The sequence below is a fragment of the Phialemonium atrogriseum genome (assembly GCF_030411735.1).
Source record: "Phialemonium atrogriseum strain 8032-3 unplaced genomic scaffold QBC33scaffold_28, whole genome shotgun sequence".
Classification (NCBI taxonomy): Eukaryota; Fungi; Ascomycota; class Sordariomycetes; order Cephalothecales; family Cephalothecaceae; genus Phialemonium; species Phialemonium atrogriseum.
In genome coordinates, this window is record NW_026848165.1 from 52638 (window position 1) to 80239 (window position 27602).

A 27602-nucleotide genomic window follows, 5' to 3' on the forward strand; every position below is an offset into this window, starting at 1 on the left:
GACAGAAGAAAAATTTAATTCAAAGAGGGGTTTAAAAAAAACAAAAAAAAAACATACAACACCAGGGATTCGCTGGTCGTCACCGACCCAACTACTAGTCTGGCCCTCACTGGCTTATCTATGGGAGAGCGGACGGGATCCCGAGTTCTCCAGTGGGTATGGTCGTATGTGACAGCATTGTATGCTAACCAGCCTTATATACTGGGTAGGAAATGTCTCAACCTCGGCTAGTTCTCAATCTCTCAGGATATGCTAGGACGCATGTTGATCTCGGGTCAGAGCTAGTCATGGCCCGTCATATCCTTAACGCACGCCTTCGCCATCTTGGGCAACAAGTGTCTCCTTGCCGATAAGGTTATCCACGCACATCACTTATAATCAAGGGAAACCAGCCGCAGCAAAGTTAAGGGATGTCAGGACTAGAGCGTTAATGTAGGCAATGAAGTGGAATTTTGGGTTGCGTATTTTTTAGAAGAGAATTTCCAACCTAGTCATTCACAGTTATCTCGTTACTTATTGAAATTGCTAGTAAGTAACTACCAATGGTGCGAGGGTCTGAGGTTTAACACGAAGTGCGTTTGACATTAATTATAGGTAGGACTGCTAGGCTAGGCATTTTCAATGGTAAACACCTATGTTCATGCAAAATGGAACCTGCAAGTCCGTGAAGACAGATCAGGAACAGGAACGGCTTGATATTAGTTCTTCGCCTAAATTCCTTGACTAAATTGCCTGACTTGCCCGTTTTTTGTCCGAGCCGCCCACGGCATATCCTGGGGATTATATGATGTGTTCTATGATTCGCGGCTGGCAGCATTCAAACTACGAAGACCTTGTAGAATAATATCAATAGTTGTAAGGTAGCACCACATCCAGCAGAGATATTTTTGGGATGGTATATTAAGGGACTCGTCCGCAAATAGCATCTTCGGTAACCCTCCTAATGTCATCATGGCTCTGGAATCGTGGTAACACAGACTATTTCCAAATGCACACACTTGGCAGTCTTCTTGGCCTCTAGTAACGATCGGGGGAGGTCTTATCTTTCACGTGTTTATTTTTATCATGTGTAATCTTGCAATCTTTCTGTCCATTCTGGTCTTTGCCTCACCAATACTGTCTCATCAAGCCCTAGACCCTGCGGACACCTCCCAGATCACCATCAACAAAGTTTCCACATCTGGAAGCGGCTGTCCCAAGCGCGCCGTGTCCATCAACATCTCCAACGACCGCACCGTCGTGACCCTTGGTTTCGATGAGTTCCAAATTGGCATTGGCCGCGGCTTCTCCCGCGCCGACAGTCAGAAGAACTGCGAAATCCACCTCAACCTCCACTACCCACCTGGATATTCGTACGCCGTCGCAGAGACAACATACCACGGCTACGCACAGCTCGATGATGGGGTCCAGGGATCTTTCAAGTCGGAGTACATCTTTGCGGACGAGCAGGGGAAGGGCTTGGTTTCTGACTTGCTAGGCGGGTTGCTGGGAGGCTTGGTCGGTACCGTGAATAACGCGCTAGGGATAGTGACGGACGCGATTATTCCTGGAGGCGGTATCTATGCTGACGGGGATACGTTCCAATTGACTGACACGACTCCGATTGAGAAGCGGGTTACATCTCCGTGTGACGGGCAGGATGCAGACTTGCTAATCCGCACGACGATCAGTCTCTCTGCGCGGAATAGTAGCGCGGAGGGGAGCCTGATGGATGAAGATGCAACGTTTGCGTTAACGCAGCAAGTGCATGTAGTTTGGGAAAAGTGTGGGCAGTTGAGGGGTTAGTTTTGGCATAGACTTGCAGTGTTAGTTGTAGTTAGATATAATTAATCTCTATTCGACCTGCTCGTATATTATTCAACAATTTGCCATCTTTTGGCTCTGCAACTACCCGAATAATTAGTTTTAGTTTCACATCTTAAACTTCAGACGGAATCCAGAAGTGATGAGACGTGCTCCGACCAAGGCTGCCACACCCGCAAGTAGCGACGTGCCGGCCCAGATCTGCGCGGCCAGATAGCCTCCTCCGGTGCAGGCGATCAAGGCGCCCGCCACGGACGGACCGGTCAAGGGCCCGAGACTCATCAAAGTCAGCACCATGCCGACCCGAGTCCCAATTTTGTCCATGTCCTTTGTCAGCGACGGCACGGTGCCGGCGAAGAGGCCCATGGCCGCGGCCGAAGCAAGCCCGTAGAAGACGGCGAAGATGTACAGCTCCACGACGCTGTAAACGGCCATCCAGCAGAACATCAAGACCCCGCAGAGGGCGACCCACGGGATCAAACAGTTGAGCGGGCCAATGTACCGATCAGCCAGAGGGCCACAGGGGGCGCGGATGGGGATGCCGCACGCATTGATGACAATGATCAGATTGACTCCGGCCGCCTGGGACAGGTGCAGCTCTTCGACGGCGTAGACCTGGATCTATGACGGGGTTAGCACACGAAATCGACAAGTGCCAGAACCTTGGTAGTGACGGCTCACGTAGAAAAATGCAAAGTACATCGCCCAGTAGAGGAGGAAGATCCCAAGTGTAAACAGCATGTACGAGGGCTCTTTGAAGGCGGCCCATTCGACCAACGGGCCCGACCTGCGAGGTGGAAGACGAGTGCGCAGGAGCGCGACAATGACGAGCGCCATGACCAGCACGACGGAGCCCATGCAGCGGACGGCCCAGGGGAAACCTTGGGCTCTACCATCAGCTTTTCTGCCATCCGTGAAGCACCAGATAGGCCCGATAACGTGCAGCACTTACCGATCCGGGGAGTTAGGTGCTGGATCATGGCTGGAAAGATCATGCCGCCGGTGCTCGTGCCTGTGGCTGCGGCGGTGACGGCAAAGACTCTCTTGCGCACAAAATACGTCGAGATCAGGGTGACGCTAGGCAGCCACATAAGGCCCTGACCGATACCGATGCAGAGGCCCTGTGCCAGGAAGATCTGCCAGTACTCGGTGGCAAGGCTGGTCATAAAGGTGCCGAGCAGCAGCAGGATGGTGCCGGCCACTGTCACATGCCACGCGAGTCCTGCGTCGGTCGCGCGCCCGGAGAGCGTCGAGATGAAGAGGAGACAAAAAACCTGGAACCCCCCAATCCACGAGATGTCGGAGGGGAATTGCGGCAGCGTGGCCTCGTAGTAATTCTGGAAGACGCCGAAGCTGGAGGCATACCCCCAAGTCAGGGCGACGACCAGATGACCGGATACAACCTGAGCCCAGGCGTGGAAGCCACCGTCTGGAGGAGGCGATACCAAGGGGACTCCGCTAACCGCTTGGGTGCCTTTCTCGGGGCTGGCGGCTGGGGCAGTTTCTGGGAGGGCGGCAGGGTCTTCAAGCTCGCGTAGCGCCGTGTCGTCCGTAGATATTCGAGACATGATGGCAGTGAGCGACCCGAAACGATAGCAATAGTTGTCGACAAAAGGCGAGCCTAAATATTACCAAAATGTGTAAGGCACCTAGAGAGTGACGTTTGTAAGCACATGGTGTACATGGGAAGGAAGAACATGGGCAAAACACTCAACATTCACATGCATGACGGTATGCAACACAAACTTGAAAAGAGTCCAACAGAAGCTGCCTACAGAGGCGAGGAGGTAGGTCCCGCCCCCATTTCCACCCAATCAGAAATTTACTGTTGGTTATCTGCGTCGAAACCGCATTACGCCTTTACTGAATATATGGCGACATTAGATGCCCTTTGTTAAATCCTACAGTAGTGCCAGTATGGACTTGGGGGTTTAATTGGTAAATCGCTCCTGTCCTGATGTCTGACTTCGAAAAAGGCTGCCTGCTTTTGGCATTTTTAGTGGTTATTCAGAGGGTTAAAGTAGGCAGGCACAGATCTAATCCATCCTTCTACCTACGAGGGACTCGATAGCAATATGAACAACTGCTTCTCCCGAGGCTTATCTAGAGCAAGTATCCCCAGCGATGCTCTTGATAGTCTTCATTCTGCCGCTCACTCTACCCCCGAGTTTAGCGAGGTCTTCGGGGTTCATGCCACGGGCCGCCTTGGCCGCCTGGCCCACCTTGTTGATGTCTCGCAACGCCCCGGCGCCCAAGACGAGACCGAAAATAGCCAGGGGCACACTGTCTGGGTTATCCACGACGGCATAGATATCGAAGGCACCGTGGCCCACTTCTCCAAGCATGGCGATGGCGCGACCGATGGTACCCAGACGAGCGATGGTACCGACCGTCTGGCCAACGAACGGCACGAGCATCAACAGCGACGTCAGCAGCATGATGAGGAAATTCTTCTGTTGCTCCTCGTCGATCTCCTCCCCAATTTTGGCGACCTGCTTCATACTATTGACGGCCTCGTCCAGCATGAGGATTGGCAGTGCCGCGGCTTCGATGACGTCGCCCGGGGAGGCGTCCTCAATGTAGAAGAAGGACTGCATCTCGTCGGCTAGGTCGTCCATTCTGGTCCCGATCTCGGTCAGCTTTGACAAGGCTTCGTCGATGAAGGCCTTGGGGTTCGAGACGCCGTCGTCGTCGGTCCTGGCGACGTACCAGTAGCCGGTGTGCTCGCAGGTTTCCGGATCGGGGTTAAAACCGGGGCACTCGCAGTTCCATACTCCTGCACATGGCACCGGCAATTGCTTGTCTTTGGACATGCCGAGCCAGTCATCGGGCAGGCCAAGTGCTGCCGCAAGGAAGGCGTCCCTTTTCCCGGCCTTGAGTACCCAGTGCACCCTGTAATTCGACGTTGCCTCCTCGTTATATAGCACCAACACGCCGCGCTGCGAGACGTCTGGCGGGCAGCGCTCGTGGATGAGCTTGATGGTTTCCTGGTAGCCCTTGCAGGTATTGTCGCAGTAGCGGCACCTTTCCTTGCTGTACCGCTGCTCGCACCAGTCGCAGCAGAGCACCTGCTCCTCGATGTTGCAGTCGAAGAATTCGTTGCCGCGCTTCTTGAGGAAGGTGACGAGGGCAGTGGGCGCCATCTGCTTCACCAGGTCCTTGTACAGATTGTACTCGTGGTCGTAGCCGCCCGCTACCAGGTTCCTGTACGAATCCAGAGCCGACTTCTGCATCTCGCTGAGAACACGGAGGGCGTAGACGTTGCGGCACTGCGCTGAGTGCCTATCCTTGGCCTCGTCCACGGCCTCGAGGGAGTCGAAGGTCTCCGCGCACCAGCTCTCCACGTTCTCCGCGGCGTCCGGGTCGGAGTCAACGATGGTGGACTCACGCCAGGCTTGGAGGTCGACCGCCCAGTCCGCGAAGCCTCCGAAATTCCAATCTTGGTACATGCCGACACGGAACCACTTGTTTAGATGTGTCATGAAGGCGACCCATTTGACGCCGTCGTACACGATGAAGTCGGTCATACTAGTGTCCAGATTGGCAAGGTGAGTCTCCGACCAGGTGATTCGGTCGCTCTCCGCGATGCTGAAGATTTCTGCGTTGGCAATGTAGCCTGCTGTGTCGGTGTATTCGCCCTTTTTTGCCGCCGACAAAGGGCCAACGAAGTGGCAATTTGGCCCGTGGCAGGCATCGACCATCTTGAAGAAACGTCCGTAGCTGGAAAGGCCGACCATAATCTTGTTATTGGGAACGCCGGCCTTGGTGATCATGGGCAAGGCAAGCTTTGTCTCGGTCATGTTGATGTGGGAGCGGAGACAGTTGCCCTCGGGACACCCAGGACTGGCCCATGGATTATCATAGTCCTATTGCCCTGGAAGTTCGTGGGTTAGCATGACGCCCAATACCAATCAACCCAAGACGCTGCCCCAGCGCCCAGCACTGTCGGAAGAGAGAGAGAAACTAACTATGCAAATCATACGTCATAAAAACGATATAGTCAACAACGGCCGAAATATCCTTGATTGGGAATGCCTTCAGGTACCAGTACGAGGCTGGCGCAGCAATGGAAATTGTCTTTCCGGATGGAATCTGGCTTTTGATGGCTTTCAACAGGGCGAGGTAGTTTGTCCCCTCGTTGGCACCACCCAGGGGGATGTTGGGGGATGTCTGGAGCTCCGGGATATTCCCAGTCGAGGTCCACGCCGTCGAGATTGTGTTTCTTGATGAACTCAACCACCTTACGGGCAAAAATGTCGCGGTTCCCTGGCAGGACAGCGTCTCTAAATATTTTGAATGTTGAGGGATGGGTTGAAAATGTCCAGCCGCCAAAGGCAATCACCTTGATCAGTCGTTAGCAAGGCTCCATAATGGTTTATTTTCGCTGCCGGCGTGTGTAGGGATGCTTTTACGTACCTTCTTCATTCCCCCCACTTCCCTGGTGACAAAAAGATCGAATTGATGTTGCGAATCAGGCGGTATAACCACGTCCCAAGTGCCAGGAGCGATGACGGCGAAGGAGAAATGGATGATGCTATACTGATCGGATGGGGCGTCGACCACATCCATGTGTAGGCATGGTCGGTTGCCATTCCAGCCCTCAAAGTATCCAACACCTTGCCACTTACTCGGCTTTCCGCCGTTCTTGACGATGTCCATTCCACAGTTGGAGATGCAGCCATTCTTTCCCGGGGCTCCGAAGTGCCAGGGTTGCCTGTACTAGACGGAGAGATGATGCAGAAATCCTTGTCCATCCCGCAGTTGCCCCATATGTTGCAACAGACATTGAGTGGACACGGGTTGAGTGTCGAGATATTCGTACCCGATGGTGGCTTCACTGTCCCTGGCTTTGTGGGACCACATTCCGCGTTGGAGAGGGGAGCTGGCAAGGGCGCGTCTCCGGTACTGGGACAACGCAGACAACCATCGACTTGAAGAAGACCAAGGCTCTCAATAAGGCAGGCGTTGCCTAGTTGAAGGCGCATAACAATCTGGATAGGAACAAGAGGCACTGGGCCATGATCATTGCGGGCAGCAAAGTCCAGAGCATGCTGCAGGGGGGTTCATGATCTTCTGAGGGAGAAGGGGGGAAGGCGGTCAAAGGGGGGGAGGGCGGAGAGTGTTTTTTCTTCTTTTTTTCTTTCCTCTTCACTTGCGGGCAGGGGGATGGGTGGTGATGTAACCGTATCTCTTAGTTACCCGCAAAAAATCTTGGTCCTCAGGGAGTCGTTCCCTTTTCGGTAGGGTTATTGGCTCGCGCATTTCTTTATGTTTCTCCTGTTCGCCCCGCGCTTCACAGGCTTCTGCATCATCTCATCGCTAAAAAGCGGGAACACAACTTCCTCTGCTGGCCATTATGACTAATACATTCACTCTACTTCCTAGCCTGCCACCCGAACTGCAAGCCAAAATATGGGAAGCAGCTATCTTGATTGATGCGCCACAGATCGTTGAAGGCCAGGTCCACAAACAAGAACACGAGGGCCACGGAGAATGCGAGGCGTCCCTGATTAACTTCAGCGGCGACGATGACGACGCGCGTCACCACAACTCCCAGACCTACGGGTGATTGTGTAACTCGTCGTCTGCTCGTCTTTCCCTGGGCAGCGTCAAAACAAAGACGGCGTCCCGCCTTCATCGACGTATGCCGCGAGTCTCGCCGAGTGGCCCTCCTGTGTGGGGCCTTGCCTGATCTCTGGCTTGATGTCCGTCATCAAGTACCCCGGCCCGTCTGGTTTCGTTTCGGAGTCGACATTGTCTTTATGCCTAACCTCGACGAAAACATCTACCAACTCCAGCCGCCTCTTGAAAACCCTCATCACTTGGCCCGCATACGCCATCTCGCTGTCGACTGGGCTTTCTTCCACTGCGGCAGATGGGAGCCCGACAGCGACGAGTACAGGGGGCCGAAGTTGGTGTGCACTTCGAGGAGCCCCCCACCTGCGAAGGACTCCCCATACGCCTTGCTGTCATGGCTCCCGGACGCGCACTCCCACGCTGCACATGTCGCCAGCAGCCAGGCACCTGGGTCGAAAGCGAACGCAATATCGATGCTACTTTCAGGTCTGAATGGCTGAGAACCTATGTGCACACTGAGTTCTGGGATAAGGGCGTTGGGATTATCTTTCCCCCGCGCGTTCATGGTTGCATCCTGCTGCGGAAGGGTTTGGATCTTGAAAAGGTCAAGTCGCAGGAAACAGACAGGGCATATGATACAGATCGAAGCATTTTTTTTTTTGGTGCAGGAGAATAGCTATGTGGCTAGATGGTGTTTGTAACGGGTAGGTCTAGGTAGGCAGGTACGGAGAAGCCCGCTACGGAAACTCCTCCCACCCCTGGCCAACTTCAGCAGATGTTGATCAACAAATCCAACCGCCATCAATAACCTGGACCGTGCCTGTGATATACTTTGACTCATCGCACAGAAGCCAGCTTACCAGGGATGCGATTTCCGACGGCTGCCCTTCTCGCTTGATCTTTTGGATCGTCGGCATAGGCTCGCCCCCTCGAGCCTCCCTAACCTGGGCGTACATTGGGGTATTGAAAGTTCCGCTGGGGGAGAGCCATCAGCTTCCGGCACCGGTTAACTTATCTGGCAAAGCGAGAGTGACTTACGGCGCGATACAGTTAACCCTGATGCTCCGGGTTGGTCCCACTTCGGCGGCGGCGCACTTTGTAATGCCAACGACCCCAAACTTGGACGCTCCATACGCCACATTGTTCTCGAAACCCTGGAGCCCGGCAACGCTAGACGCATTCACGATGCTGCCCTCGTCGTTCATGTTCCTCAGCTGAGCCCTCATGCAGTACATGACACCCGTGAGGTTGACGGCGATGACGAAATCCCAGTCCTCGGTGACCTGCAGCTCCGTCGAGTGCGTGTGGAACGTCTTGGGGAGGACGCCGGCGAGGTTGACAGCCCCGTCCAGCCTGCCGTACTTGCGGACCGTCTTGTCGACCCAGTCGTCGACGGCCTTTTCGTCCCGCACGTCGACGACCTGCGCCATGACGTCCCCGCCGGCCCGCTTGATGTCGTCGGCGGCTGCGAGGAGGGCCTTCTCCTGCACGTCGGCCATGGACACCTTCGCGCCGCGGGCGGCGAGCATCCGGGCCGTCTCTAACCCCATTCCGCTGCCCGCACCAGTGACGGTGATGACTTTCCCTTGCAGATTGGTCGACATGTTGACTGATGGCGTGCTGGAGAGATGGCGGTTCCGTGTAACTTGCTTTCAGTACCCGAGTACGGGCCTGCTCTATTAAATCTGTTTCATCACTCGTTGGGAATATTCGAAGACCGCAAGTGCGGCCATCCCCCGACACTTCTGCTGATTATCGGACATGTTGCAACCCCGAGCGTGCCTCGAGTCTCGCTGACCAAGGCCGATAGCCCATGGCCGTGTTTCTGGACATGATGCTCTCCCCATGGATCGGTAAATAAGTCCGAGACATGCGGGGAAGCCCTAGGCAGGCCCAGCCGGGCGTCGAGTTCCACCCCCGCATTCCATAAGCTTGCAGGCGCGTACTAATACCCCAGTTGACGCTAGGGGGGGTGCATTCTTGGTGTTCCACTAAATATTGTTGGTCAGTCTAACCGCTCCTGCAAACTTGGTGCCCCGCGAAAGTCCCACCAGGAAAATCATTGCCGATGTCATCTAGGATTCGAGGTTGCTGCTCGACCCGGAGGCTCGGGTACGAAGCTAAACTGCCTAGTCCTGGCAAAGTCAATGCACAACGATCTAGTAGGTGAAGATTCACGGCTACTGGCTCGCGGTGAAGCGTAGACAGGGTCGTGCGTATCATTGGTAATTCCACAAGGCAGACTAGTGCTACGAGACTATCATCGAATACAAACATTTAGCTCGTGAGACCCCCGGTGGAGTCATTATCTCATCTCCAAACTGCGGGGGAGAAGTTGCCACAATCCGAGGTTCACAGGGTGCCCTTGTCTGTCCATCCAAGCGATTTGCGGAGGAGCACAACTTGGTAGGGAAGGTCATCGCAAGTCATCGCATGTCGCCCATCCTAGGTCAAAGCTACGCCCCTCAATACTCAAGTCGATGATGGAATCAAGCATCTGGGCTGATGGGCCGCCGTTTCTGGGGGATCTGCCAGACCAACCAACGGCACTGCAGTCGCCACCAGAGACCGAGGTGTATCGGGACACGAGCCAGAGGAAACAAGGGCAGCCTTCGAAAACGCTCGCGTGCCTCACTTGCCGGCGAAAGAAGGTCAAGGTAGGGCGCGGAACCTTGTCGTGACCCACGCGATTTATATTCTGCTTGATCTCGAAGGACCACCTCGCTGACCCTCCATCTTTCTAGTGTCGGCCCGGACCGCGGGGATCGAGTACCTGCGCCCTCTGCCAGAAGCTCCAGATAGAATGCGACATCCCTGACATTGACGAACGAAGGCGGACCTACTCTCGCCAGTTGATCCAAGACCTTCGAGCCGAGGTCGCCCGCCTGAAGGCCGAGCTGGAGGAGCACCGTCACTTTTGCCTCATGGGGGACAACGCCGGCGAGTCCGTTTCGGATTGGCTATCGGAAGAGCCGTCAGATGGAAACTCTCCAGCTTCCTGCTCCACCAAGTCCGATAACATGATCGTGCGATTGTGCGGTGGACAGCGGCAGCTCAACAGCGACCGCGGCGGTCGGCTGCGCTTCTTTGGGCCGACCTCGAGTCTTCATCTGATGGAGAGTGTGACATCGTCTGTCTTTACCAGGGAGACCAACGGGAGTAGCTGTCCAGTCTGGCAGGGCGACTTCCCGCTTGACCTTCAGGATCACCTTCTCTCTCTCTACTGGACATACCAACACCAGGTTTTGCCATGGTACGTGAGGTCCCAGGAAGAAACAAACAAACAGTGATTTGCGTGCGGTTGCTCATTCCACGTCTAGCATCCATAAAGAAGGTGACTTCGGCCCGACTCCCGTGTCTGTCGCTGTATTTAACCCTGTGCCGCAGCATTCCTTAGGGACATGAAGAGCGGCGACACAAAGTATTGCAGCACCCTCCTGATGTACTGCATACTCGCAAGAGCAGCCGCCATATCAAACCAACCGGGTCTGCGTGCCCTGGCCCTCGCCGATGATGCCGAGGACGACCCTCCATACCTTGTGCGAAAGTGTGTTCAGCTACTCGAAACCGAGCTGGACAACCCGGGAATAACGACGGCGCAATCGCTCCAGCTCCTGAGCGAGATGCACTGCGCCATATCTCACGATACAAAAGGGTGGATGTATGCCGGTAAGTTTGCATTGCACGTGTGGAACTTGGGGTGTGTCGGGGTTTGGGGAGTTGCATTAACAGCCGCGGTAATTAGGTGGTGCTGGGAGGCTGGCTTACGAGCTTGGCCTGCACAGCAACAGCGAAGGACTGAGCACCAGCTTGTCGGAGCTCGACCTTGAGGTGCGCGAAATCACCTTCTGGAGCTGCTTCAACCTGGACCGGTAAGTGTCGTACGGAAATCCCCGAGGAACCGAGCTGACGGCAGGTAGCGAGTGGGCGCTCTACCTCGGGCGCCCCCAGTGCATCAAACTGGAGGACATCGACGTCAAGAGACCTGGAGAAGGGCGGACAGATATCTCGAGTGAGATGAGGATGTCTGCCGCGTGGACGAATCTCCTCGAGCTTGTCGGTCTTATCTGCGAGATTGTGTGAGTGGAACTCGGATCCTAAGTCTTGACCATCAAGTAATTATCAGGGCGTCTGACTAGAACAGTAATGGTGTTCACACACCTCGACATCGCATGAATTCGGTGGACCAGCGGCTCCGGAACTGGCACTCCATGCTAGACCCCTCCCTGCATTACAACCCGAAGCAGGCGCCGGCGGTTTTCCTGTTGCAGTAAGCACGCCTGTGTCACAATCCCCTCGTATTGGAGATATCACTGATCTCGATATCAACCCAGCATGCAATACTCGGCAGCCATGATCCTTCTCCATCGGCCCCTAGCACAGTTCGGCAAGGACGGAGCCATGCAATCCTCGGCGAGCGAGATATCGCGCCAGGTGTGCATCGACAACGCGTGCTCCGTCGCGCAGTACCTCCAGGAATACCACGAGGCGCACGGCAGCGTGCTGACTATGTCGTGGATCGCGCTGCACATTATCGCCACTGCATCAACGACGCTGATCGCCAGCGTCGCGGAGCGCAAGGCCGGCCCGGGAGCGGAGCGGCAGCTGGACAGCCTGCGCAGGTGCCTCGACGCGCTGAGCGAGCTCGAGAAGAGCCACGTCGTGACGCGCCGCGTGAGGAAAGTCATCCAGCACGCCATCCGCCTGCTCAACCTGGACGCCACCGTCAACCCCGTCGCCGCGTCTGTGGTGGGCCGGTTCGGGAGCTTCCACACGCCGTTGCCGATGCCGTTCGCCGCCGCCGCCGCCTCGGTGACGACGCCCGGCGTGGACTTGCAGTCGTTGCCCTTCCTTGACCTCCTCCCTGCCGTGCTCCCTGCGGTGCCGCAATTTGATGGCCTGAACTCGTTCGAGTCGTACTTTTCCTAAGCCTCTATTCCGCCCCCTTTTTTTGTCTCCTTTTTCTTTTTTTTTCCTGGGCCAACATTGGTGTTTCTGGTTGGAGTTGGGTTTCGAGTTCGATAATAATGGGAGATCCACGACACGCTGGCTTGTCATTTTATGGTGTAATCATGTAGTACAGATGTGGTTATTCTAGTTATCCCAAAATATGTCTATCTATTGGCATCGTTACATCAGACGGTAGCTTCTGGCACCTCACGATCCACGATTACCACATCCCCTTTGCTCAGCTCCCCGTTGACCTGTGGGACTACGACCGTATCCGTATCTTGTTCTGGCTCCGGCACTGGGGGATAGTCAATCATCGCGGGGTCCAAGTATGCTGTCCTGCTGCTGCCATTGTAATCTGCAACCGTGTACCCATTACCGAGCCAGGCCATCGGGTTATCGCCCAATTCGTCCAGGTATGTGTAGTCGAAATCTTCCCATCGTGGATGCTGGAGCGCGTAGAGCTGATTCAACGCGTTGCCGGGATAATATGCTGCAATACTGATCAGTCTCTCCTCATAATTACCCCCAACTTCCTTAGCTCATGTTGCGGCTTACCTATATTTCGACCGGTGGGCTTGCCTCGTTTGAACCAGGATTTGCACTGAGTCTGGTTAGCTCATGTACCTCTCCTTTCCTTGCCTAAGTCACCCACTGGTTGCCCAAAGATTGTTCCCTTCAGATACTGGTTAACATGTGCGGTGTATTGCTTCACCCTCTCCTGTCTTTAACCACTGTCAGTGTGTATTCTCAGCGGGGAAGGATAAAGACATGTGCGCATCTCACTTGACGCAGATCGACTTAATTTTCTCGCGGAGCATCTTCTCAACGCACGAGATCATCATCTCACACTCCGACTCGGAGCAGAGATAAGCATTGCCGGCTCCGGGGGCACAGTTCGGGCCGAAGTATAAGAAACAATTCGGCATCTTGTCCACTATACAGCCCAGATACGATTCGGGTTCCGGGTCCATGACCTGGTTCCAGGTTATGCCGCCTCGTCCGATCACCGGGAACCTGCTTCTGAAATCACTGTTGACGTAGCCGCCGAAGTTAGCTTTTGATCGCACTCCCAAACGACTCAGTCAGAGGGAAGTAGTTACCAGATGAAGCCAGTGGCCCATATTATCGCATCACACTTGTGCATTATGCCATCGGTCGTAATGATTCCCTCTCCTGTCACGCATTGGATTTCCTTGGGGATCCATTCCACGTTGTCTTGGACTAGCGCTTCGAGGTACCCTGGGCCCGGCACCAACCGGCGGCACCCCGGCGGGAAATCCGGGAGCAGCGTCTTTAGAATATCCGGCCTCGAGCCGAGCATCTTCTGCATGTGGGCCCTGAAGTCTGCTTCCATGGTCTTTTGCTCTTCCGACCCGTACTTGAACCCTTCCTCGGCCATGTAGGCCATGATACCCTCCTCAATGCCTCTTCGGTATGCGTGGTATGACTCCGGATCATTTGCCCACTGTTTACGTTCATCTTCTGGGTAGCAAACTATCCGGCACGTTAGATATGGGACCGGAAATTTTTGCAGTTTGCGGGTTCGACTCACAATTGCCTTCTGCTAGAGATCCTCGCTTCTCTAGCTCTGCCGCCCCGAATCCGACCGGCGCAATCCAGTTCCTAATTACCAGGTTAGTGTGTCCTCAGAATCCAGCATTACGGGAAGCTCACTGTGATCTCATGTAGTGGTGCACCGTCTTTGCCGACTTTTGAATGTGCGGCAAGACTTGGACCCCCGTTGACCCTCCCCCGACCACTGCCACCACTTTGCCCGTGGCATCGAAGTTGTCGTCGAAGTTTGCAGTGTGCATGTTAGGACCCTTGAATGAATGGATTCCCGGGACGTCGGGGAATGCCCAGTTGTTTAGCATTCCAACCGCCATGATCACGACGTCCGCTTCATCCTCAATAACCTACTCACGGACTGGTCAGCGACGGGGTACAGACGTAACAGAGCGGCATGTATTCCGCACCCGGTCATTGGCCTGGTCGTAGATTCTTAGATGCCATTTCCCTTCGTCCTCAGCCCATTCGGCGTGCGTGACGAGATGGCGAAACTTGATGAAGCGCCGCACTTGGTACTTGGTCGCAACACTCCGTATGTAGTCGTTGATCTCTTTGCCGCCTGCGTAGTAACTCGACCAGTCCGGGTTGTCCTCGAAGAGGAACGCGAAGCACGGAGCCGGGATGTCGCACGCAACTCCGGGATATGTGTTTTCGAGCCATACGCCTCCCACCTCTGTTTGGACTTTGGTTAGCAAATAATGGGCTATCCTCGATTTCAAAAAGGCCCTCACCGGCATTCTTCTCGTAGACCTGCACGTCTACATGCTCGCCGAGGTGTTGGTTGAACCTGATGATGGTGGTTATGCCCGAAATCCCGGCGCCAACACATACAACTCGAAGCTTCCGTCCTGGGTCGTCAATCGGCCTTTTCAGGACTGGCGCATTAAAGTCAGAATAGTGCAGCTGGCCAGGATAAACCATGTTTGATGTTCGCCAAATGGATTTGAGATGAATGTGGACGGGGAATCGCGTGAATTTGGGACAAGACTTTGACTCGGCAGTCGACAGGGGTCTCGAACTTGATGGTGGTTTCACTTTTCTCACATGATTAAGTACTTTATAACTGCAGCCCGCAATAGCTTGGGGAGAGTTTCTAGATGCGCAATATTGAATGCATCTCCATGTCCGTAAACTTTCCCCGGCCACGGTAACTACTACTTGGTCGACAACATGACGTTCGGACATGATCGCCGTTGACTTTCCTCTCCCTTGCTTTCTTCCTTTCGAGACTGAACACCACAAGCGGCATCTAAGAGCTGACAGTCCTTGGCGAGCGAACTAGGCGCTATTGGGTTGGCATCAGCTAGCGTCGGTGAATATCCCCGACACACGCTAAGAGGTCTCCAGGCCTCTTGGGAGCCTTCCCTAGATCCTCGGGTTTGGCAATGCGGAGAAATGGGGAGTACCCTCTTGGCATCGCAAGGCGGTATTGTCCCCAGAACACCATGTCCGGGTCCAAGCCTCACGTCATATGCACACCCGCTCATATCTCACGCGCCACATGGAAAATACCTCCTTTATGCGATGTATGCACTTCACTATCGGCCTCATTGCCCCCCGTCTATATCTAGCGATATCATTTGCATTTCATCTGGTCCTATGAAAGTTTTCCCTCTCGTTCCATACATGTTATCTGTGTCGTTCAGTTTACTTCCGGTATTGCAAAGCGATATACTACTGACACATACTTGATCTACCATGACGGACGCTAAAGAATCGGACATTAGTTCGGCCAATGTGGAAATGGTCGAGTCGATTGCTGGCCATAACATCTCTCCACCGAACGAAGATATCTCTCCTCCGAATGAAATGAAGCGGGAGTTGGATGGAGAGCTGGAGGAAAAAACCACTGCAAAGGCGTGGCTCTCTATCTTCGTGAGTTCTCAACCCAACAGACACTCTTGAAGGAACGTCCATCTCTCTGACAACATATGAAATATATTAGTTCCTCGCTCTGTCGTTCGGAGGCCCGTTCTGGTAGGTCGTGTCAACTCCCGAGCCGCAAACCCACGGAAAATACTCACCATGACATAATTAGGGCCACGCCAACCACGGCCGCGATCTCTTCGCAGTTGCTTGGGACTTTCGGCCATGCCGAGCTCGCGGCGTGGGTCGTGCCGTGCATCACGACAGCTGCAGCCGTGACTATCCTCATCTTCGGGGCCAACTCAGACCTCTTCGGCCGCCGGTATTTCCTCCTGTCGGCCAATGTTATAACCGCCGTGTCGTACATCATTTGCGCCCGGGCAAACTCGACTTCCATGCTCATTGCGGGGCTCAGTCTCAACGGCGTCGGCTCCGGAATCAGCGGGGTTGCTCTCATTGCGGTCCCAGAGCTGATGCCCAATAAATATCGCCACATTGGAGTGGTGCTTGCAGATACGATCGTGTATATCATGATTGTAATCGGACCTATCGTGGGTCGCTTCGCAATACTCCACGACGAGCGGTGGCGTTACCTTTACTGGGCAGGCTTTATCATAGAAGTCGTGGCGACGATCGGGCTCTTCTTTCTCTACCGTAGGTTTACCAAAGGACTTCCCCGGGGCCGTGTTACTGACAACAGGCTTCAGACCCTCCCAAGCATTTAAGGGGCATTCCGTGGAAAGAGGCCATCAGAGGTCTCGACTGGATTGGCGGCATCCTCTTCACAACTGGCGCCGTTCTCGTCCTTGTCGGCATCGTGTACACCTCGTACCTGCCAAGCACAGACAGGAGGGTTCTGGCTTGTCTCTGTGTTGGGTTCGCGGTCATCGCTGCTTTTGGGGCCTGGGAAAGATTTGGCCCTGTCAAGTACCCGCTCTGCCCGCCCGAAATCTTCACGAGCCATTACGGCCGGGAGTTTACAGTGCCTTTCTTCCTGGCGTTCATTATGGTCGGGTTCTTCTACGGAACTGCCGTCATCTACCCCACTGTGTTAAGTAAGGCCCCTCTCTCGAACACACATCCCCGTCGCCTTGGACAAGAAGAGTACTGACATGATATCCCACTCCGTCTAGATTCCTTTTACATTGACGAAACAACCTCTGTCTCCAAAGAACTCCTCCTCACACTCCCCAGCTCAGTACCAATCCCGGTTGGAGCGGCACTCCTCTCGCTGTTTGGCAACAAAATCGGCCACTGGAAATGGCAGATGGTTGCCTCCACCACGTCTCTCGTCATCTGGGGCAGCCTACTCGCCCTCATCACGCCATACAACAAAGCGATGATCATCACATTCGTCGCCCTATGCCAACTCTCGTACGGATGGGCCGCCTATCTGTCCGTCACCTTCACCCAGCTAGGCGTCCCGCAGGAGATGCTCGGCATCTCGGGCGGCCTCGCCGGCACGGCCCGCTACGCCGGCGGCGCCGTGGCGGCGGCGTGCTACTCCAGCGCCATCAGCAACGGCATCGCCAAGAGGGGCGCCGAGCTGATCCCCCGCGCGGCCCTCGACGCCGGGCTGCCGGAGTCGTCGCTCGCCCAGGTGGTCGCGGCAGCGGGGCAGGGAGCCACGGCGCTCTCCAAGATCCCCGGGGTGAACCAGGAGGTGATTGAGGCTGTGGGCACTGCGTACAAGTATGCTGCTGCCTTTGGGCTCAGGTGAGAGATATATATGATTCCTGCCCTCTCCTCATGTTCCGAGAACTGACTCTGGGGCCGACAGGAATGCTGCGCTGGCTTCGATGGCTTTCGGGGTGGTGGGCATCATCTTGGCGCTTCTGTGTGAGGACATCGGGCCAAAGATGACGAAGAAGATTGAGGTATTTCTGGAGAATGATGCGCTTGCTGAGAAGAACAAGTATCATTGAGGAAAGACGAAGGCGAGGGGAAAGGATGGAGAGGATAGGATGGCTTGTGTTTCTTTCGAAGGCTTCCCTCGTGTAATTGATTCGGTTATTTATATCATGTTCCTGGCCTTACCATAAGTCATCTCAATAATCTCGAAAAATTTGCATGTTCGGTCTTCCTCTTTATTGTCATATTTTGATTCTGAGTTTTATTTTCAAGTGTCAACCAAGCTCACGAATTTGACATTCCAACAATCCTATGGGAATGGTCTATCTAGCCTTTATGTAATAACCTGACGCTCAATACGAGGCTCCATTCATAATCCTTGCCATGGTCCCATTTGAAAAGTCGGGCTGTTTTCGGTCAAAGACTTCCCCTGCGCTGATCTCCATGGCCCTGCCCGTTGCCTCCGAGTCCTTCACGAGCCCTACAACGGTATCTACCACTTCCCCAATCGGCGTGAAATCTCCATGCGCAAACTGCGACCATGTCTGGTCGGGATGAAGACTCGTGCGTATTGCTCCGGGTAGCGTACAGTTCACCCTTATTCCCTCATCATGGAGTGCCAGGCTCATCGATCTCATGAGGCCCAGAACCCCATGTTTTGATGCTGTGTAAATGGGTAATTCCGGCGATGCATAGAGAGAAGCAGCTGGCGATTCCCTGTCAGAGCGGTATTCTCCCGTTCGTGTGGACTCGACTTACCAGAAGCTGTCATGACAATAACTCCCCCAGGGGTTTCGTTCTGGCGCATAAAGTGCATTGCCAGATAGCTGGAATATACCACACCCGTCAAATTCACCTCCTGCGAAAGCATTGGTGGTGGTTTCGGAGGCCATGCGCCAGGCTTATCGTAGAAATCCGCCTTCTCGGCGATGCCAGCGTTTGCGAAGACGAAATCCAAGCGGCCGTGTTTCGTGAAAGTTTGCTCGAAAGCAGCCAATTGGTCCCCGTACTTGGTCACATCTGCCTTGACAAAGGTTGTCTTGCCACCCAGCTCGTCAGCCGCTTTGACGCCCTGGCTCTCGTTGAGATCCACGATAGTCAGGTGCCAGCCCTCCTCTGCGAGTCTTTTCGCGACTGCGAAGCCCATGCCGGAACCGCCGCCCGTGATTATGGCCACTCTCGTGGAAGTAGACGACATGGTAAGCAGTAAAGCTGATAAAATTGCGTATTATACGCGATGCTGTCCGCTTCCTGCGATACGGCGCCTCCCGTTTCAAGGCGCACCAAAGACTATGAGGGTTACAAGGTGTCACACGCGCTGAAGCTGAAGCACATCCCAAAAAAATAGATGGACTCCCACGTGAGAATTGGAGCTTTCGGCCTAGAATTACCGAGATCTGATGCATGGGTTCACCATGTCCGTCCGAGTGGGGCACGGAGCGCTGGCATCGGACAATATCACCGAAGTGCCAAGACCATAGTGCCGGTCCCTAACTTGTGTGGGTCCATCTTCCCGATGGAAGAATAGAGCGAGGCACTACGAGTGGTGCTTCTATAACCCGGCACACCGGAATTGAAGCCCGCAGTAGATTATCGCCATCGGTGATGCCTGGAAATTAGTTACGGACATGATCCTATCCCAACTCGATGCGTTCATTACAAAGCACGTTGAACAGCATATACCAGCCTTGGTGAGTTCCTCGATTAATTCAACGGCAGGCCATTCTTGAAGGTTCAATCCTCACCATTGTCACTATCTTTATCGAAGACCTCACCTGATCTGATCAAATATCGAAATGGCAGCCGTCGGTGTGCTTTCAGAAACCGCCGACCTCAAAAACGGCATGAATGGCTCCGTCGCCATCGAGGAACTACCTCAGAGCAACCCCGAATTCCTCGAGCTCTCTCCTGCTATAAATGCAGGGAGAGATACGATCCCTCCAAAGCAGCGAAATGGGGAAAAGGGGTACTACCGCAACGAAGAACTTGGTGGGCCCATCCACTCGGAGAGGTTCATGCGGATCATCGTCATCGGTGCAGGGGCATCTGCACTCTGTTTTGCCTACAAGCTTCAACGTTCCTTCGAAAACTTCTCCCTGCGGCTGTACGAGAAGAACGCTGAGATCTCCGGAACTTGGTTCGAAAACAGGTATCCTGGGTGCGCATGCGACGTCCCGGCTCACAACTACGGCTACTCGTGGGAGCCCAAGCCCGACTGGTCTGCAGTTTATGCCGGAAGCGCAGAGATTAAGGAATACTTCAAGTGGTTTGCAGCCAAGTACGACTTGAACAAATACATCAGCGTCAATCACGAAGTGTGCGAGGCCCGGTGGCTTGAAGGCGAGGGTCAGTGGGAGGTGAGAGTGAAGGACGCGACTACGGGGCAAGTAGCCACCGACGTCTGTGATATTCTGATAAACGGGTCGGGTATATTAAACAACTGGAAATGGCCAAGCATCCCGGGCCTACACGACTTCAAGGGGACTCTTCTTCACAGCGCCAACTACGATGAGTCCGCCGACCTTACTGGAAAACGCGTCGGCTTAATCGGCAACGGGTAGGCTCTCCTCTTCCCACGGTCTTCGTGGTATCAAGTCCACTAACAAGCCCAGGTCCTCCGGAATTCAGATCCTGCCGGCTATCCAACCACAGGCGAAATCAGTCACCACGTTTTTGAGAACGCCGACCTGGGTGACTCCGCTCCGGGGCTTCGAGCAGCACTCGTACACGAAGCAGGAAAAGGAAGACTTTGCAACCAAACCCGGGGTCCTACTCAGCTGGAGAAAACAAACGGAAAGCAACGTGAACAACATCTACGCCATGTTCCTCATGGGCAGCAAACTACAGGAGAGCACAAAACGACGCGTCACATTGCAAATGAAGTCGAAGCTGTTCAAACCGGAGCTACGGGAGAAGCTGATTCCGGAGTGGAGCTTTGGATGCCGGCGGATGACACCAGGAATCAACTATCTCGAATCCCTTCAGGCCGAGAATGTCGAGGTGGCGTTCGGTGACATCGACCGCATCACCGCGACCGGCTGTGTCGCCGGCGGGAAGGAACACGTCCTCGACGTGCTCATCTGTGCGACAGGTTTTGACGTCTCCTTCCGACCTCGCTTCCCGATCATTGGACTTGGCGGGCAGAACCTCCAGGACCTCTGGGCCGAGGAGGCACACTCGTACATGGGCGTCGCCGCTCCGGCACAGCCCAACTACCTGCACTTCCTCGGACCAAACTGCCCTATCGGAAGTGGGCCTCTAATTGGCGCCATCGGTACGTCCCCTCCCTTCCTTTCAGATAAGTGACTTGGCATGCGCATACACATACACAAGATGGCTGATTAAGAGGGGTTGGCAAAATAGAAGCGCAAGCGGATTACATGCTCCGCTGGTGCGACCGGTGGCAGACAGAGAACCTCCACTCGTTCACGCCCAAGCTATGCGCCATCGAGGACTTCACCCGCCGCACCGACTTCTTCATGCGGGACACCATCTGGCGGGACAGCTGCCGGAGCTGGTACAAGTCACACACGGTGTCCGGGCGCGTCTCGGCGCTGTGGCCCGGCAGCTCGCTGCACTACTTTGAGGCGATGCAGCACACGCGCGCCGACGATTGGGAGGTCGAGTATAGGGGGAACAGGTTCGACTGGCTGGGCAACGGCTTCAGCCAGACCGAGTGCGACGACACGTGCGATTGGGGCTATTACATCCGGGACCATGACGATTCTCCTTACCTGAGCAAGGGGAAGGCGAGGAAGGTGTTGACCAAGAGCGGCACCGTGAAGCGCGAGGCTGAGGAGCTGGATGAGGATGATCCGAACTGGAAGGCGTGGTGTTAAGGGCCGTGGCGTAAGGATCATTTGTTCGTACAAAGCTGCAAAGGAAGGCTACAAGATCCTGGTGGAAGTCCTAGCTCGCATCGAGAAGCTCAATCCGTGATATTTCTACTTCTCCGCCGCCGATTCACTCAAGTGAAAGCCGTTCCTTTTTCTCCCTTCGTCTTTCTACTCGTAAGCAGGGATGACCATATTCAACAGCAACCTGTATCCTTATAAACATATCTTTATGAACGAGAGTACCTTCCAATTTCCAGCTCTATATTCGCAGTCTCAAAAGCGCTCCTAATAGCTTCCTCCTTCTCGACCCATTTCTCCCGGTCGTCCCAATACCGCCCCCACTGCAGGGATGCGCAGAGTGTTACTTTCTTGAGGTTGGGTAGAAGTCTAGATGCTTTCGCAGCCGCTAAACGCAGCACATATTCCCAGAGATACGAATCCAAGTTCGTCAACTTGATTTCCCTGATAGACCCGGGCAGCATCTGAAAGAGAAAATTACCGCCTGTAGCCCGGCCCTGCCTCCCGTGAGCGCGTGACCAGCCTGTTCGGATGGCTTCGATCGCGACGGAATGCGCCTCCAGGACTTCGAGACGTCCGAAATGCTGCAGGGTAGTTAAAGTGCCGGATTCAACCTCCCATGGCCAGTCCACGTCCATTGTGATCTCCTTCAGGGTTTCTTTCTTCTGCTCCATCGCCTGCCAAGTCTCAACAACGGACATCGTTTCGCTGTCGTCGAAGTCTTCGGGCTCTACGCCACTGAAGATAATCGCCTCGAGCGGGCCGCAGCATTCAATAAGGTTCGACAGCCGGGGCGGGTCAATGGCGAATTCGTGCAGCTCAAGGCGGCGTAGACTGCGCATGGCCATGTCCATACCTGGAGTGAGCAGCTGGATTCCGCCGGAAGAGAGCGACAGCTCCTCGAGATTCGGCGCTCCCAACAGAATGGGGGCCAGCTGTACCAAGTCATAGCTGCCCTGGCCCGTATAGTAGTAGAAGCTTGAAAGTTGTTTCAGGTTGGGCCACAAGACAACAGAGGCGTCCTGGGAAACCAGAGATGGAATGATTTGGAGAGGCCATTCGCTTTGCTGCGGGAGCGTCAAGATCTCGAGTCCAGTTGTATGGACGAGAATAAGCTCTAGAGCGACTAGCCTGAACTCGCTGTCCTCCGGGTGCCAGCGGGTGTGAAGAGCGGGAAGCCCAAGGCTTGAAACAAGCTCTTCAGTGAGCTTTGTGCCATTTGCTGATGGCTTGACCTTCATTCCTTCAAGGTCAATGACCTTGACGCACGCTGCCAGGTCGGGGCGGCTATGAATGGTCCGGAGGAGAGCAATCTGATCGAAATCACTCCGGCTGCGGTCAGAAACGAAGTGGAATAAAAATGGTTGAGCCACATGCTGCAAAACCTTACATGTCTTTGAGAAGTTCGAAAGCGCAGCCAGACTGTGAGGGTCAACGCCCCCCGAGGGGTTATAACCGCCATTGCAATGATCGCAGAGACGAAAGCAAATTGCGCTTATGACTTCTAAGGGACAGTTCAGTAGCGCTGAACCAGCCATTGCGTCAGGAGATGGATGTGGACACCAAGCGAAGGGTGGAATGGAACATGGTTCGTTGAAAGAACGTTTTCTACGTGAGACGACGTTGGGTCGAAAAGGAGCTGTGAACACGTGGCCATACAAGTGTTTTTGCTGGGATTAGGTTAGCTTTTCTCTAAAAGCGCGGTTGGATGGTTTTGTTAGATGCATGCAAGGCGGCATTAAGGCAACTAACTACATCTATCAAGTTTGACTTCAGGTCGCATGGAAATTACCAAGTGTAGGTGGCTGGGTCAATCCAAGCGATATTCGGCTGCACGCCCGTCCAGGTCATGAAAACATCCTTCGGCGTCCGGTATTTGCGAGCTTGGTCAGCATCCAACACCTTCGTGACATCACTCGCCAGGCGCGCAGCGAGATCGTATCCCGGTCCACTGTTCTTGTACTCGGCCATGAGGGTGTCGTTGTCGTAGTTAGACCCGGGCGTGTATGGCAGGCCAGACCAAGTCTTGTAGCCCTTGGGGAGGATGCTTGCATCCATCCACGTATTCAAGAAGACGCTGCGGTGTAGGTCGTTCCAGGGTCGGCCCAAGGCACATTTTCCGACCATTGAATGGGCAATAGAAGCGTTTGCCGCGTTGACGAAGGAATCGGAGATGTAGACGCCGTACTTGTTGGGGAAGGTCGTGTTCGTCCCCTTCCACGCTGTAATACCTCCGCCGCATGATCTCAGAGTAACGTTGGTGTGCTGGACCCAGGCAGTGCCGAAACCTATGAGGAATAATTCATTAGTTCCGCTATTTTTTGTGATTGATCATGAATCGTGCTCTGGGCTCTGCTGCCTACCATAGAAGAAATCCGTCGTTCCGGCAATCTCGTTCCGATAGAAGTAGGCATTTCCGAGCTTTCCGACGTAGACCTATAATGACAGGGAGTTAGACAAAAGAGCCGCGGCTGAAAGTCCAACCTCCTATCAATGGAAGAAGTTGCTAGCGAGTGATGTCTTGTCTCACCGTGTCCTGGTAGCTGTAGATCCCACACCAATAGAACCCAGCATTGGCGTAGCTGATGCTCACAGCTAGAGACTGAGAGATCGCGTAGTCTGCATAGACGTTTCGGAAGTCCAAGTTATAAGCACTGAACTGGACGCATCCAAAGGGGGTCTCGTCAGGAACCGGGTAGCCAGTGGGACCGGAGCCGGTAAGACTGGCCTCGAGAGTCGGCGCCACCGTCAATACAGAGGTGTATGCGTTATCACCATAGATACCGTTAACATTCGCAGCCGCCCAATAGACCTGGACCTGATTCTTCGCCTGCACCGTCGGGTGTGCTGTCTGTCCTAAAAGAGTGACAGGACCGGATCGGGTGATGTTGAGCTGCTCGACGTAGTCACCGGGCAGAATTAGGATAACCTGAGATGAGTTGTCATTGGGCAGCGAAAGAATTGCAGACTGGATGGTGTGAAACTGGGCCCCGTCGTGGTCCGAGGCTGATACAAGAATGGTGCCGTCAGGACAACCATCTAACGGATTGTTGGTCGGTTTTTGGCAATTAACATAGGCAGCTGGTGCTGCAAGGACCGAGGACGCAAAGGTCAGGACTGCGAGACCTGTTCTTGCCGCAACCCATCGCCACGATTGGCCCATCTTGCTCTCTGTCTTGTATTACAAAGACCAAGGATGAAATGGGTAGTAGTATCAGAGAATGAAGACTCGCTACGTTGGGGCTCAGGAAAGTGGCTCTGTCGGGAATGAAAAGACAGCTGCCTTTAAGTTAATGAGGAAAGAAGGGCCAAGGCCAATAACTAGGTTTGTAGTCTTTTGAAGGACAACATGGTTTGAGTTGGAGGTCATCAGCAGCGCAGGCCCGATCGTTGATTCATGGAGAAATACAGCGGCGTGCTAATAGCATCCATGCATGCCTGTTCCAGGCATTCCCAACAATTGCCCCAACTTGATGCGGGGTTGCCTGGGGTCAGGGGCTAATGCTGCAGCGTCTAATATTGGTATTACTGCATACGGATCCGCAGATTATTCCGTGCGGTGTACGGATACACGCCATGAGCTGATAGGTGGAAGTAATTTGAATGGCGTTTGGCGTACGCACGAGCTAAACCCTGGCTTTGTCGCGCTGGTGGAATTTCTGGCTTTCATATGCATCTGCGTAATCCCGCCTGGCAGCCCCCGCCTTAATTTCGTGTTGTCCATCCGCCCGAGCTTCTCACGAGCGTTGCCCATTTCCTTGACAGGGAGGACCTCCTTTCCCTTTGGCAAGCCTGCCGGTACCTGAATGAGACAACCCTAGCAACGTTCAGTGCTGCCTGGTTCGGGGCTGGTAGAGACGGAATTCACACCCAGGAACATGCGCAGGCTTAATGAGATCGCTCGCCACGAGACGGCAAGGCTCTCTGTCTGCAAGCTATGCACCAGCAAGTATCACAGGTGCCGTTTTCTCAAGTTCCTAGGCGAGGCCAACAATTGGCCGGCCAAGTTTCTAGGCCAGGGAAACACATGGCCGCGGCTCGGGTCCAGCGGTCTTGGGAGCGGCCTCGAGACGCTCTCCCTACACTGTTCCATCTCGGTTGGGGCTACACACTGCCTTCATCGACTAGCCCATGCGCCGACAGTCCCGCCCGTTGCCGACCTCAATATAGGCCTCATGATCACGGTACGATTCGGAAACAGCAAGCCCAAACGCGCGGGAACCGGCTGGCCTGTCCACGGAGCCAACGAGACTTGAACTCGACACCCGCAACATGCACGCGGCCGCGGGTGGTCACGGAATGCCCGAACAAAGTCTGCACAATCTATCAATCCGCAAGCTCTGCCAGCAACAGAGGCAAACAAACACCCAGAACGCGGCCGTGTCGAAGTTAAACAAGTGCCGGAAATGATACTCGGACCAACCCAAGTTCCAACGCGGACTGCAGTCGGGGTGGTTTGAGCGAACGCTACTTCAGCTCGTCTCCAGCCTCAGGAGAGATTCCGACAGGAGAGTTGTAGCGCCTGTGACTTTCATGCCGAGCACCTTGTGCGATTGCTAGACATGGCGTGGAAATGGGAACACGCCGAGCATGTGCTTGTGCTTGTGCTTGGTCAGCTCGTAGCTAGATGTGACACATCCTGGAGAAGCTCCAGCGCGTTCGTATATTTCTCCGTCCAGCATCCATTAATCAAAGCCTCTACCTCTGCCGGGATCCTAGAGGTGTCGGCAAAAATTCCCCGCTTGTAGAGCTTCTCGACCTCGTTTTCCTCCTTGTCCTTGAACGGTTTCTCGCCAGTGTACAGCTCGAAGAGAAGCGAGCCAAGTGCAAACAAATCGTCGGCCTCGGATCGACTCACCCACTCGTCGTCACTGGACCTCGGGCGGAAATGCCGGATCTCATAGCAGGCCACGACTGGCGGCTCGCCGTTGAGCGCCGCACCGGCGAAGTCGCAAAGCAATACGTCATCGTGGTCCGTGACGAGCACGTTGCTCGCGTTAATGTCGCCGTGGACGACGCCCTTGGAGTGGATGAAGACGAGGGCCTCGGCAAGCTGGACGGCCCATTTCCGGCGCGGGACCGGCACTTCGTTGTCCGCAGCGCGTTGCAGAACTTGGCGAAGACAGCCACGGGGGTGGTATCTGAGAACAGCGGAGCGGTTGATGTCGTTCCAGGTGCCCAGGTATTCGACGATACGGGGGTGAGGGCCCAGTGCTTCGTAGACCTTGTGCTCGTGCTCGACGTGGTGGGGCCATCCTAAGTGCCCAAGCTTGACCACCAGATCGGGCGCCAGCAGGAAGATATTCCCCGACGATCCGGCACTTACGGGCTGCAGTATCGGCCTGCCATCACCCGTGGGATCTGGAGGGTTCGTCATAGTGGCAGAGGCGACGCAGCTTGGGTTTGGATTGAAGAGGATTGTCGGGTTATGCACCAAGATTTTGTGGGGAAAGCAGCACGCGTGTCCATCATCGCTTATTTTAACCAATGAGAGGCCCCAGGCGCTGGCAGTGCTTGGGTTTTTGTCAGACTGACGGCGCCGCCGAGACGCATCCCCCACATGGAAATTAGTTATCCGCCACATATCAAATCTTCTGTTCATATCTTCATCCACATGTCGTCCAAACTTCACACTCATACTAGCCAGAGCACATATATAGCCACGCTATCCTCGTTCCAGGAGCATTTGCCTACCCATCACCCGCATTCCGGGCAAGCATCGGTAGTCGTGTAGCTAGTACTGCCGAAAACACCAAGCTGAATAGCATATGAGCATAGCCCGTCCGACATCTTCTCTTCCTTGCAAGGATCTTTCCCTCCGGCATCTGGGTCCCAGTCGGTTCTCGACCGCCTTTCAACGATATGCTTTGGATCTCCTTTACACGTGCTATACTTCATACTCGACTTGATGTATTTGCACATCGCTGCAGCGCAATCTAGCGCGGTATGACCTGGGTAGTTCCGAGGATATTCCAACTACTTAGCTGAAGCCCCAGTGATAATCCGATTGGTGGTGGAGCGTGAATAATAGATGGTAGAGATAATACTAACAGTTCAGAGGAATCCTTACGTTAATACGGTGCTGGTTGTGCTGTGATAGTCCGTGTCATCGGCTTGCGGCTCGGGGTA

At 54.4% G+C, this 27602-nt stretch overlaps 12 protein-coding genes across 12 annotated transcripts; 5 read left to right on the forward strand and 7 right to left on the reverse strand.

The window, feature by feature from the left end:
• Positions 1-1065: 1065 nt before the first annotated feature.
• Positions 1066-1785, forward strand: QBC33DRAFT_458725 (uncharacterized protein; the record flags this gene model as incomplete). The annotated part of the gene is made up of 1 exon (XM_060424898.1): positions 1066-1785. One exon carries the CDS (start codon positions 1066-1068, stop codon positions 1783-1785), a length of 720 nt encoding a protein of 239 aa, XP_060279994.1.
• A 126-nt stretch (positions 1786-1911) lies between these two features.
• QBC33DRAFT_596419 (major facilitator superfamily domain-containing protein) lies at positions 1912-3666 on the reverse strand (the record flags this gene model as incomplete). Its single annotated transcript, XM_060431880.1, has 3 exons — positions 2756-3666; positions 2485-2684; positions 1912-2424 (listed from the first exon to the last, which is right to left on the reverse strand). Exons 1-3 carry the CDS (start codon positions 3369-3371, stop codon positions 1912-1914), a joined length of 1329 nt encoding a protein of 442 aa, XP_060279995.1. The 5' UTR covers positions 3372-3666.
• Positions 3667-3902: 236 nt separating this feature from the next.
• On the reverse strand, positions 3903-6909 carry QBC33DRAFT_622518 (glycoside hydrolase superfamily; the record flags this gene model as incomplete). Its single annotated transcript, XM_060432842.1, has 3 exons — positions 6220-6909; positions 5797-6069; positions 3903-5669 (listed from the first exon to the last, which is right to left on the reverse strand). The coding sequence occupies exons 1-3, from the start codon at positions 6460-6462 to the stop codon at positions 3903-3905; spliced, it is 2283 nt and encodes a 760-aa protein (XP_060279996.1). The 5' UTR covers positions 6463-6909.
• Positions 6910-7109: 200 nt separating this feature from the next.
• Positions 7110-8099, forward strand: QBC33DRAFT_548619 (uncharacterized protein). Its single transcript, XM_060428869.1, has one exon. It carries the CDS (start codon positions 7332-7334, stop codon positions 7878-7880), a length of 549 nt encoding a protein of 182 aa, XP_060279997.1. The 5' UTR covers positions 7110-7331; the 3' UTR covers positions 7881-8099.
• Positions 8100-8162: 63 nt separating this feature from the next.
• QBC33DRAFT_458612 (uncharacterized protein) lies at positions 8163-8984 on the reverse strand (the record flags this gene model as incomplete). Its single annotated transcript, XM_060424893.1, has 2 exons — positions 8163-8355; positions 8419-8984. The coding sequence occupies 2 exons, from the start codon at positions 8982-8984 to the stop codon at positions 8163-8165; spliced, it is 759 nt and encodes a 252-aa protein (XP_060279998.1).
• A 543-nt stretch (positions 8985-9527) lies between these two features.
• Positions 9528-12309, forward strand: QBC33DRAFT_596421 (fungal-specific transcription factor domain-containing protein; the record flags this gene model as incomplete). Its single annotated transcript, XM_060431881.1, has 7 exons — positions 9528-9542; positions 9936-10037; positions 10179-10633; positions 10778-11049; positions 11126-11252; positions 11301-11459; positions 11715-12309. 7 exons carry the CDS (start codon positions 9528-9530, stop codon positions 12307-12309), a joined length of 1725 nt encoding a protein of 574 aa, XP_060279999.1.
• Positions 12310-12515: 206 nt separating this feature from the next.
• Positions 12516-14823, reverse strand: QBC33DRAFT_458520 (uncharacterized protein; the record flags this gene model as incomplete). Its single annotated transcript, XM_060424890.1, has 9 exons — positions 12516-12823; positions 12889-12934; positions 12986-13055; positions 13117-13362; positions 13434-13827; positions 13886-13956; positions 14008-14249; positions 14310-14575; positions 14634-14823. The coding sequence occupies 9 exons, from the start codon at positions 14821-14823 to the stop codon at positions 12516-12518; spliced, it is 1833 nt and encodes a 610-aa protein (XP_060280000.1).
• Positions 14824-15600: 777 nt separating this feature from the next.
• On the forward strand, positions 15601-17693 carry QBC33DRAFT_498547 (fungal trichothecene efflux pump; the record flags this gene model as incomplete). Its single annotated transcript, XM_060425621.1, has 6 exons — positions 15601-15777; positions 15848-15879; positions 15941-16422; positions 16476-16823; positions 16902-17460; positions 17549-17693. The coding sequence occupies 6 exons, from the start codon at positions 15601-15603 to the stop codon at positions 17691-17693; spliced, it is 1743 nt and encodes a 580-aa protein (XP_060280001.1).
• A 279-nt stretch (positions 17694-17972) lies between these two features.
• QBC33DRAFT_458494 (uncharacterized protein) lies at positions 17973-18817 on the reverse strand (the record flags this gene model as incomplete). Its single annotated transcript, XM_060424888.1, has 2 exons — positions 17973-18325; positions 18379-18817. The coding sequence occupies 2 exons, from the start codon at positions 18815-18817 to the stop codon at positions 17973-17975; spliced, it is 792 nt and encodes a 263-aa protein (XP_060280002.1).
• A 598-nt stretch (positions 18818-19415) lies between these two features.
• On the forward strand, positions 19416-21458 carry QBC33DRAFT_518219 (uncharacterized protein; the record flags this gene model as incomplete). The annotated part of the gene is made up of 3 exons (XM_060426233.1): positions 19416-20176; positions 20232-20893; positions 20983-21458. 3 exons carry the CDS (start codon positions 19416-19418, stop codon positions 21456-21458), a joined length of 1899 nt encoding a protein of 632 aa, XP_060280003.1.
• A 1803-nt stretch (positions 21459-23261) lies between these two features.
• On the reverse strand, positions 23262-24838 carry QBC33DRAFT_596438 (carbohydrate esterase; the record flags this gene model as incomplete). The annotated part of the gene is made up of 3 exons (XM_060431882.1): positions 24004-24838; positions 23837-23909; positions 23262-23761 (listed from the first exon to the last, which is right to left on the reverse strand). The coding sequence occupies exons 1-3, from the start codon at positions 24634-24636 to the stop codon at positions 23262-23264; spliced, it is 1206 nt and encodes a 401-aa protein (XP_060280004.1). The 5' UTR covers positions 24637-24838.
• A 1137-nt stretch (positions 24839-25975) lies between these two features.
• QBC33DRAFT_211843 (tkl protein kinase) lies at positions 25976-26892 on the reverse strand. Its single transcript, XM_060422671.1, has one exon. The coding sequence runs from the start codon at positions 26848-26850 to the stop codon at positions 26086-26088; it is 765 nt and encodes a 254-aa protein (XP_060280005.1). The 5' UTR covers positions 26851-26892; the 3' UTR covers positions 25976-26085.
• Positions 26893-27602: the final 710 nt, after the last annotated feature.

Coding starts and splice junctions, on each gene's coding strand:
- QBC33DRAFT_548619 (XM_060428869.1), top strand. CDS start 7,332: ATGACGACGCGCGTCACCACAACTCCCAGACCTACGGGTGATTGTGTA.
- QBC33DRAFT_211843 (XM_060422671.1), bottom strand. CDS start 26,850: ATGACGAACCCTCCAGATCCCACGGGTGATGGCAGGCCGATACTGCAG.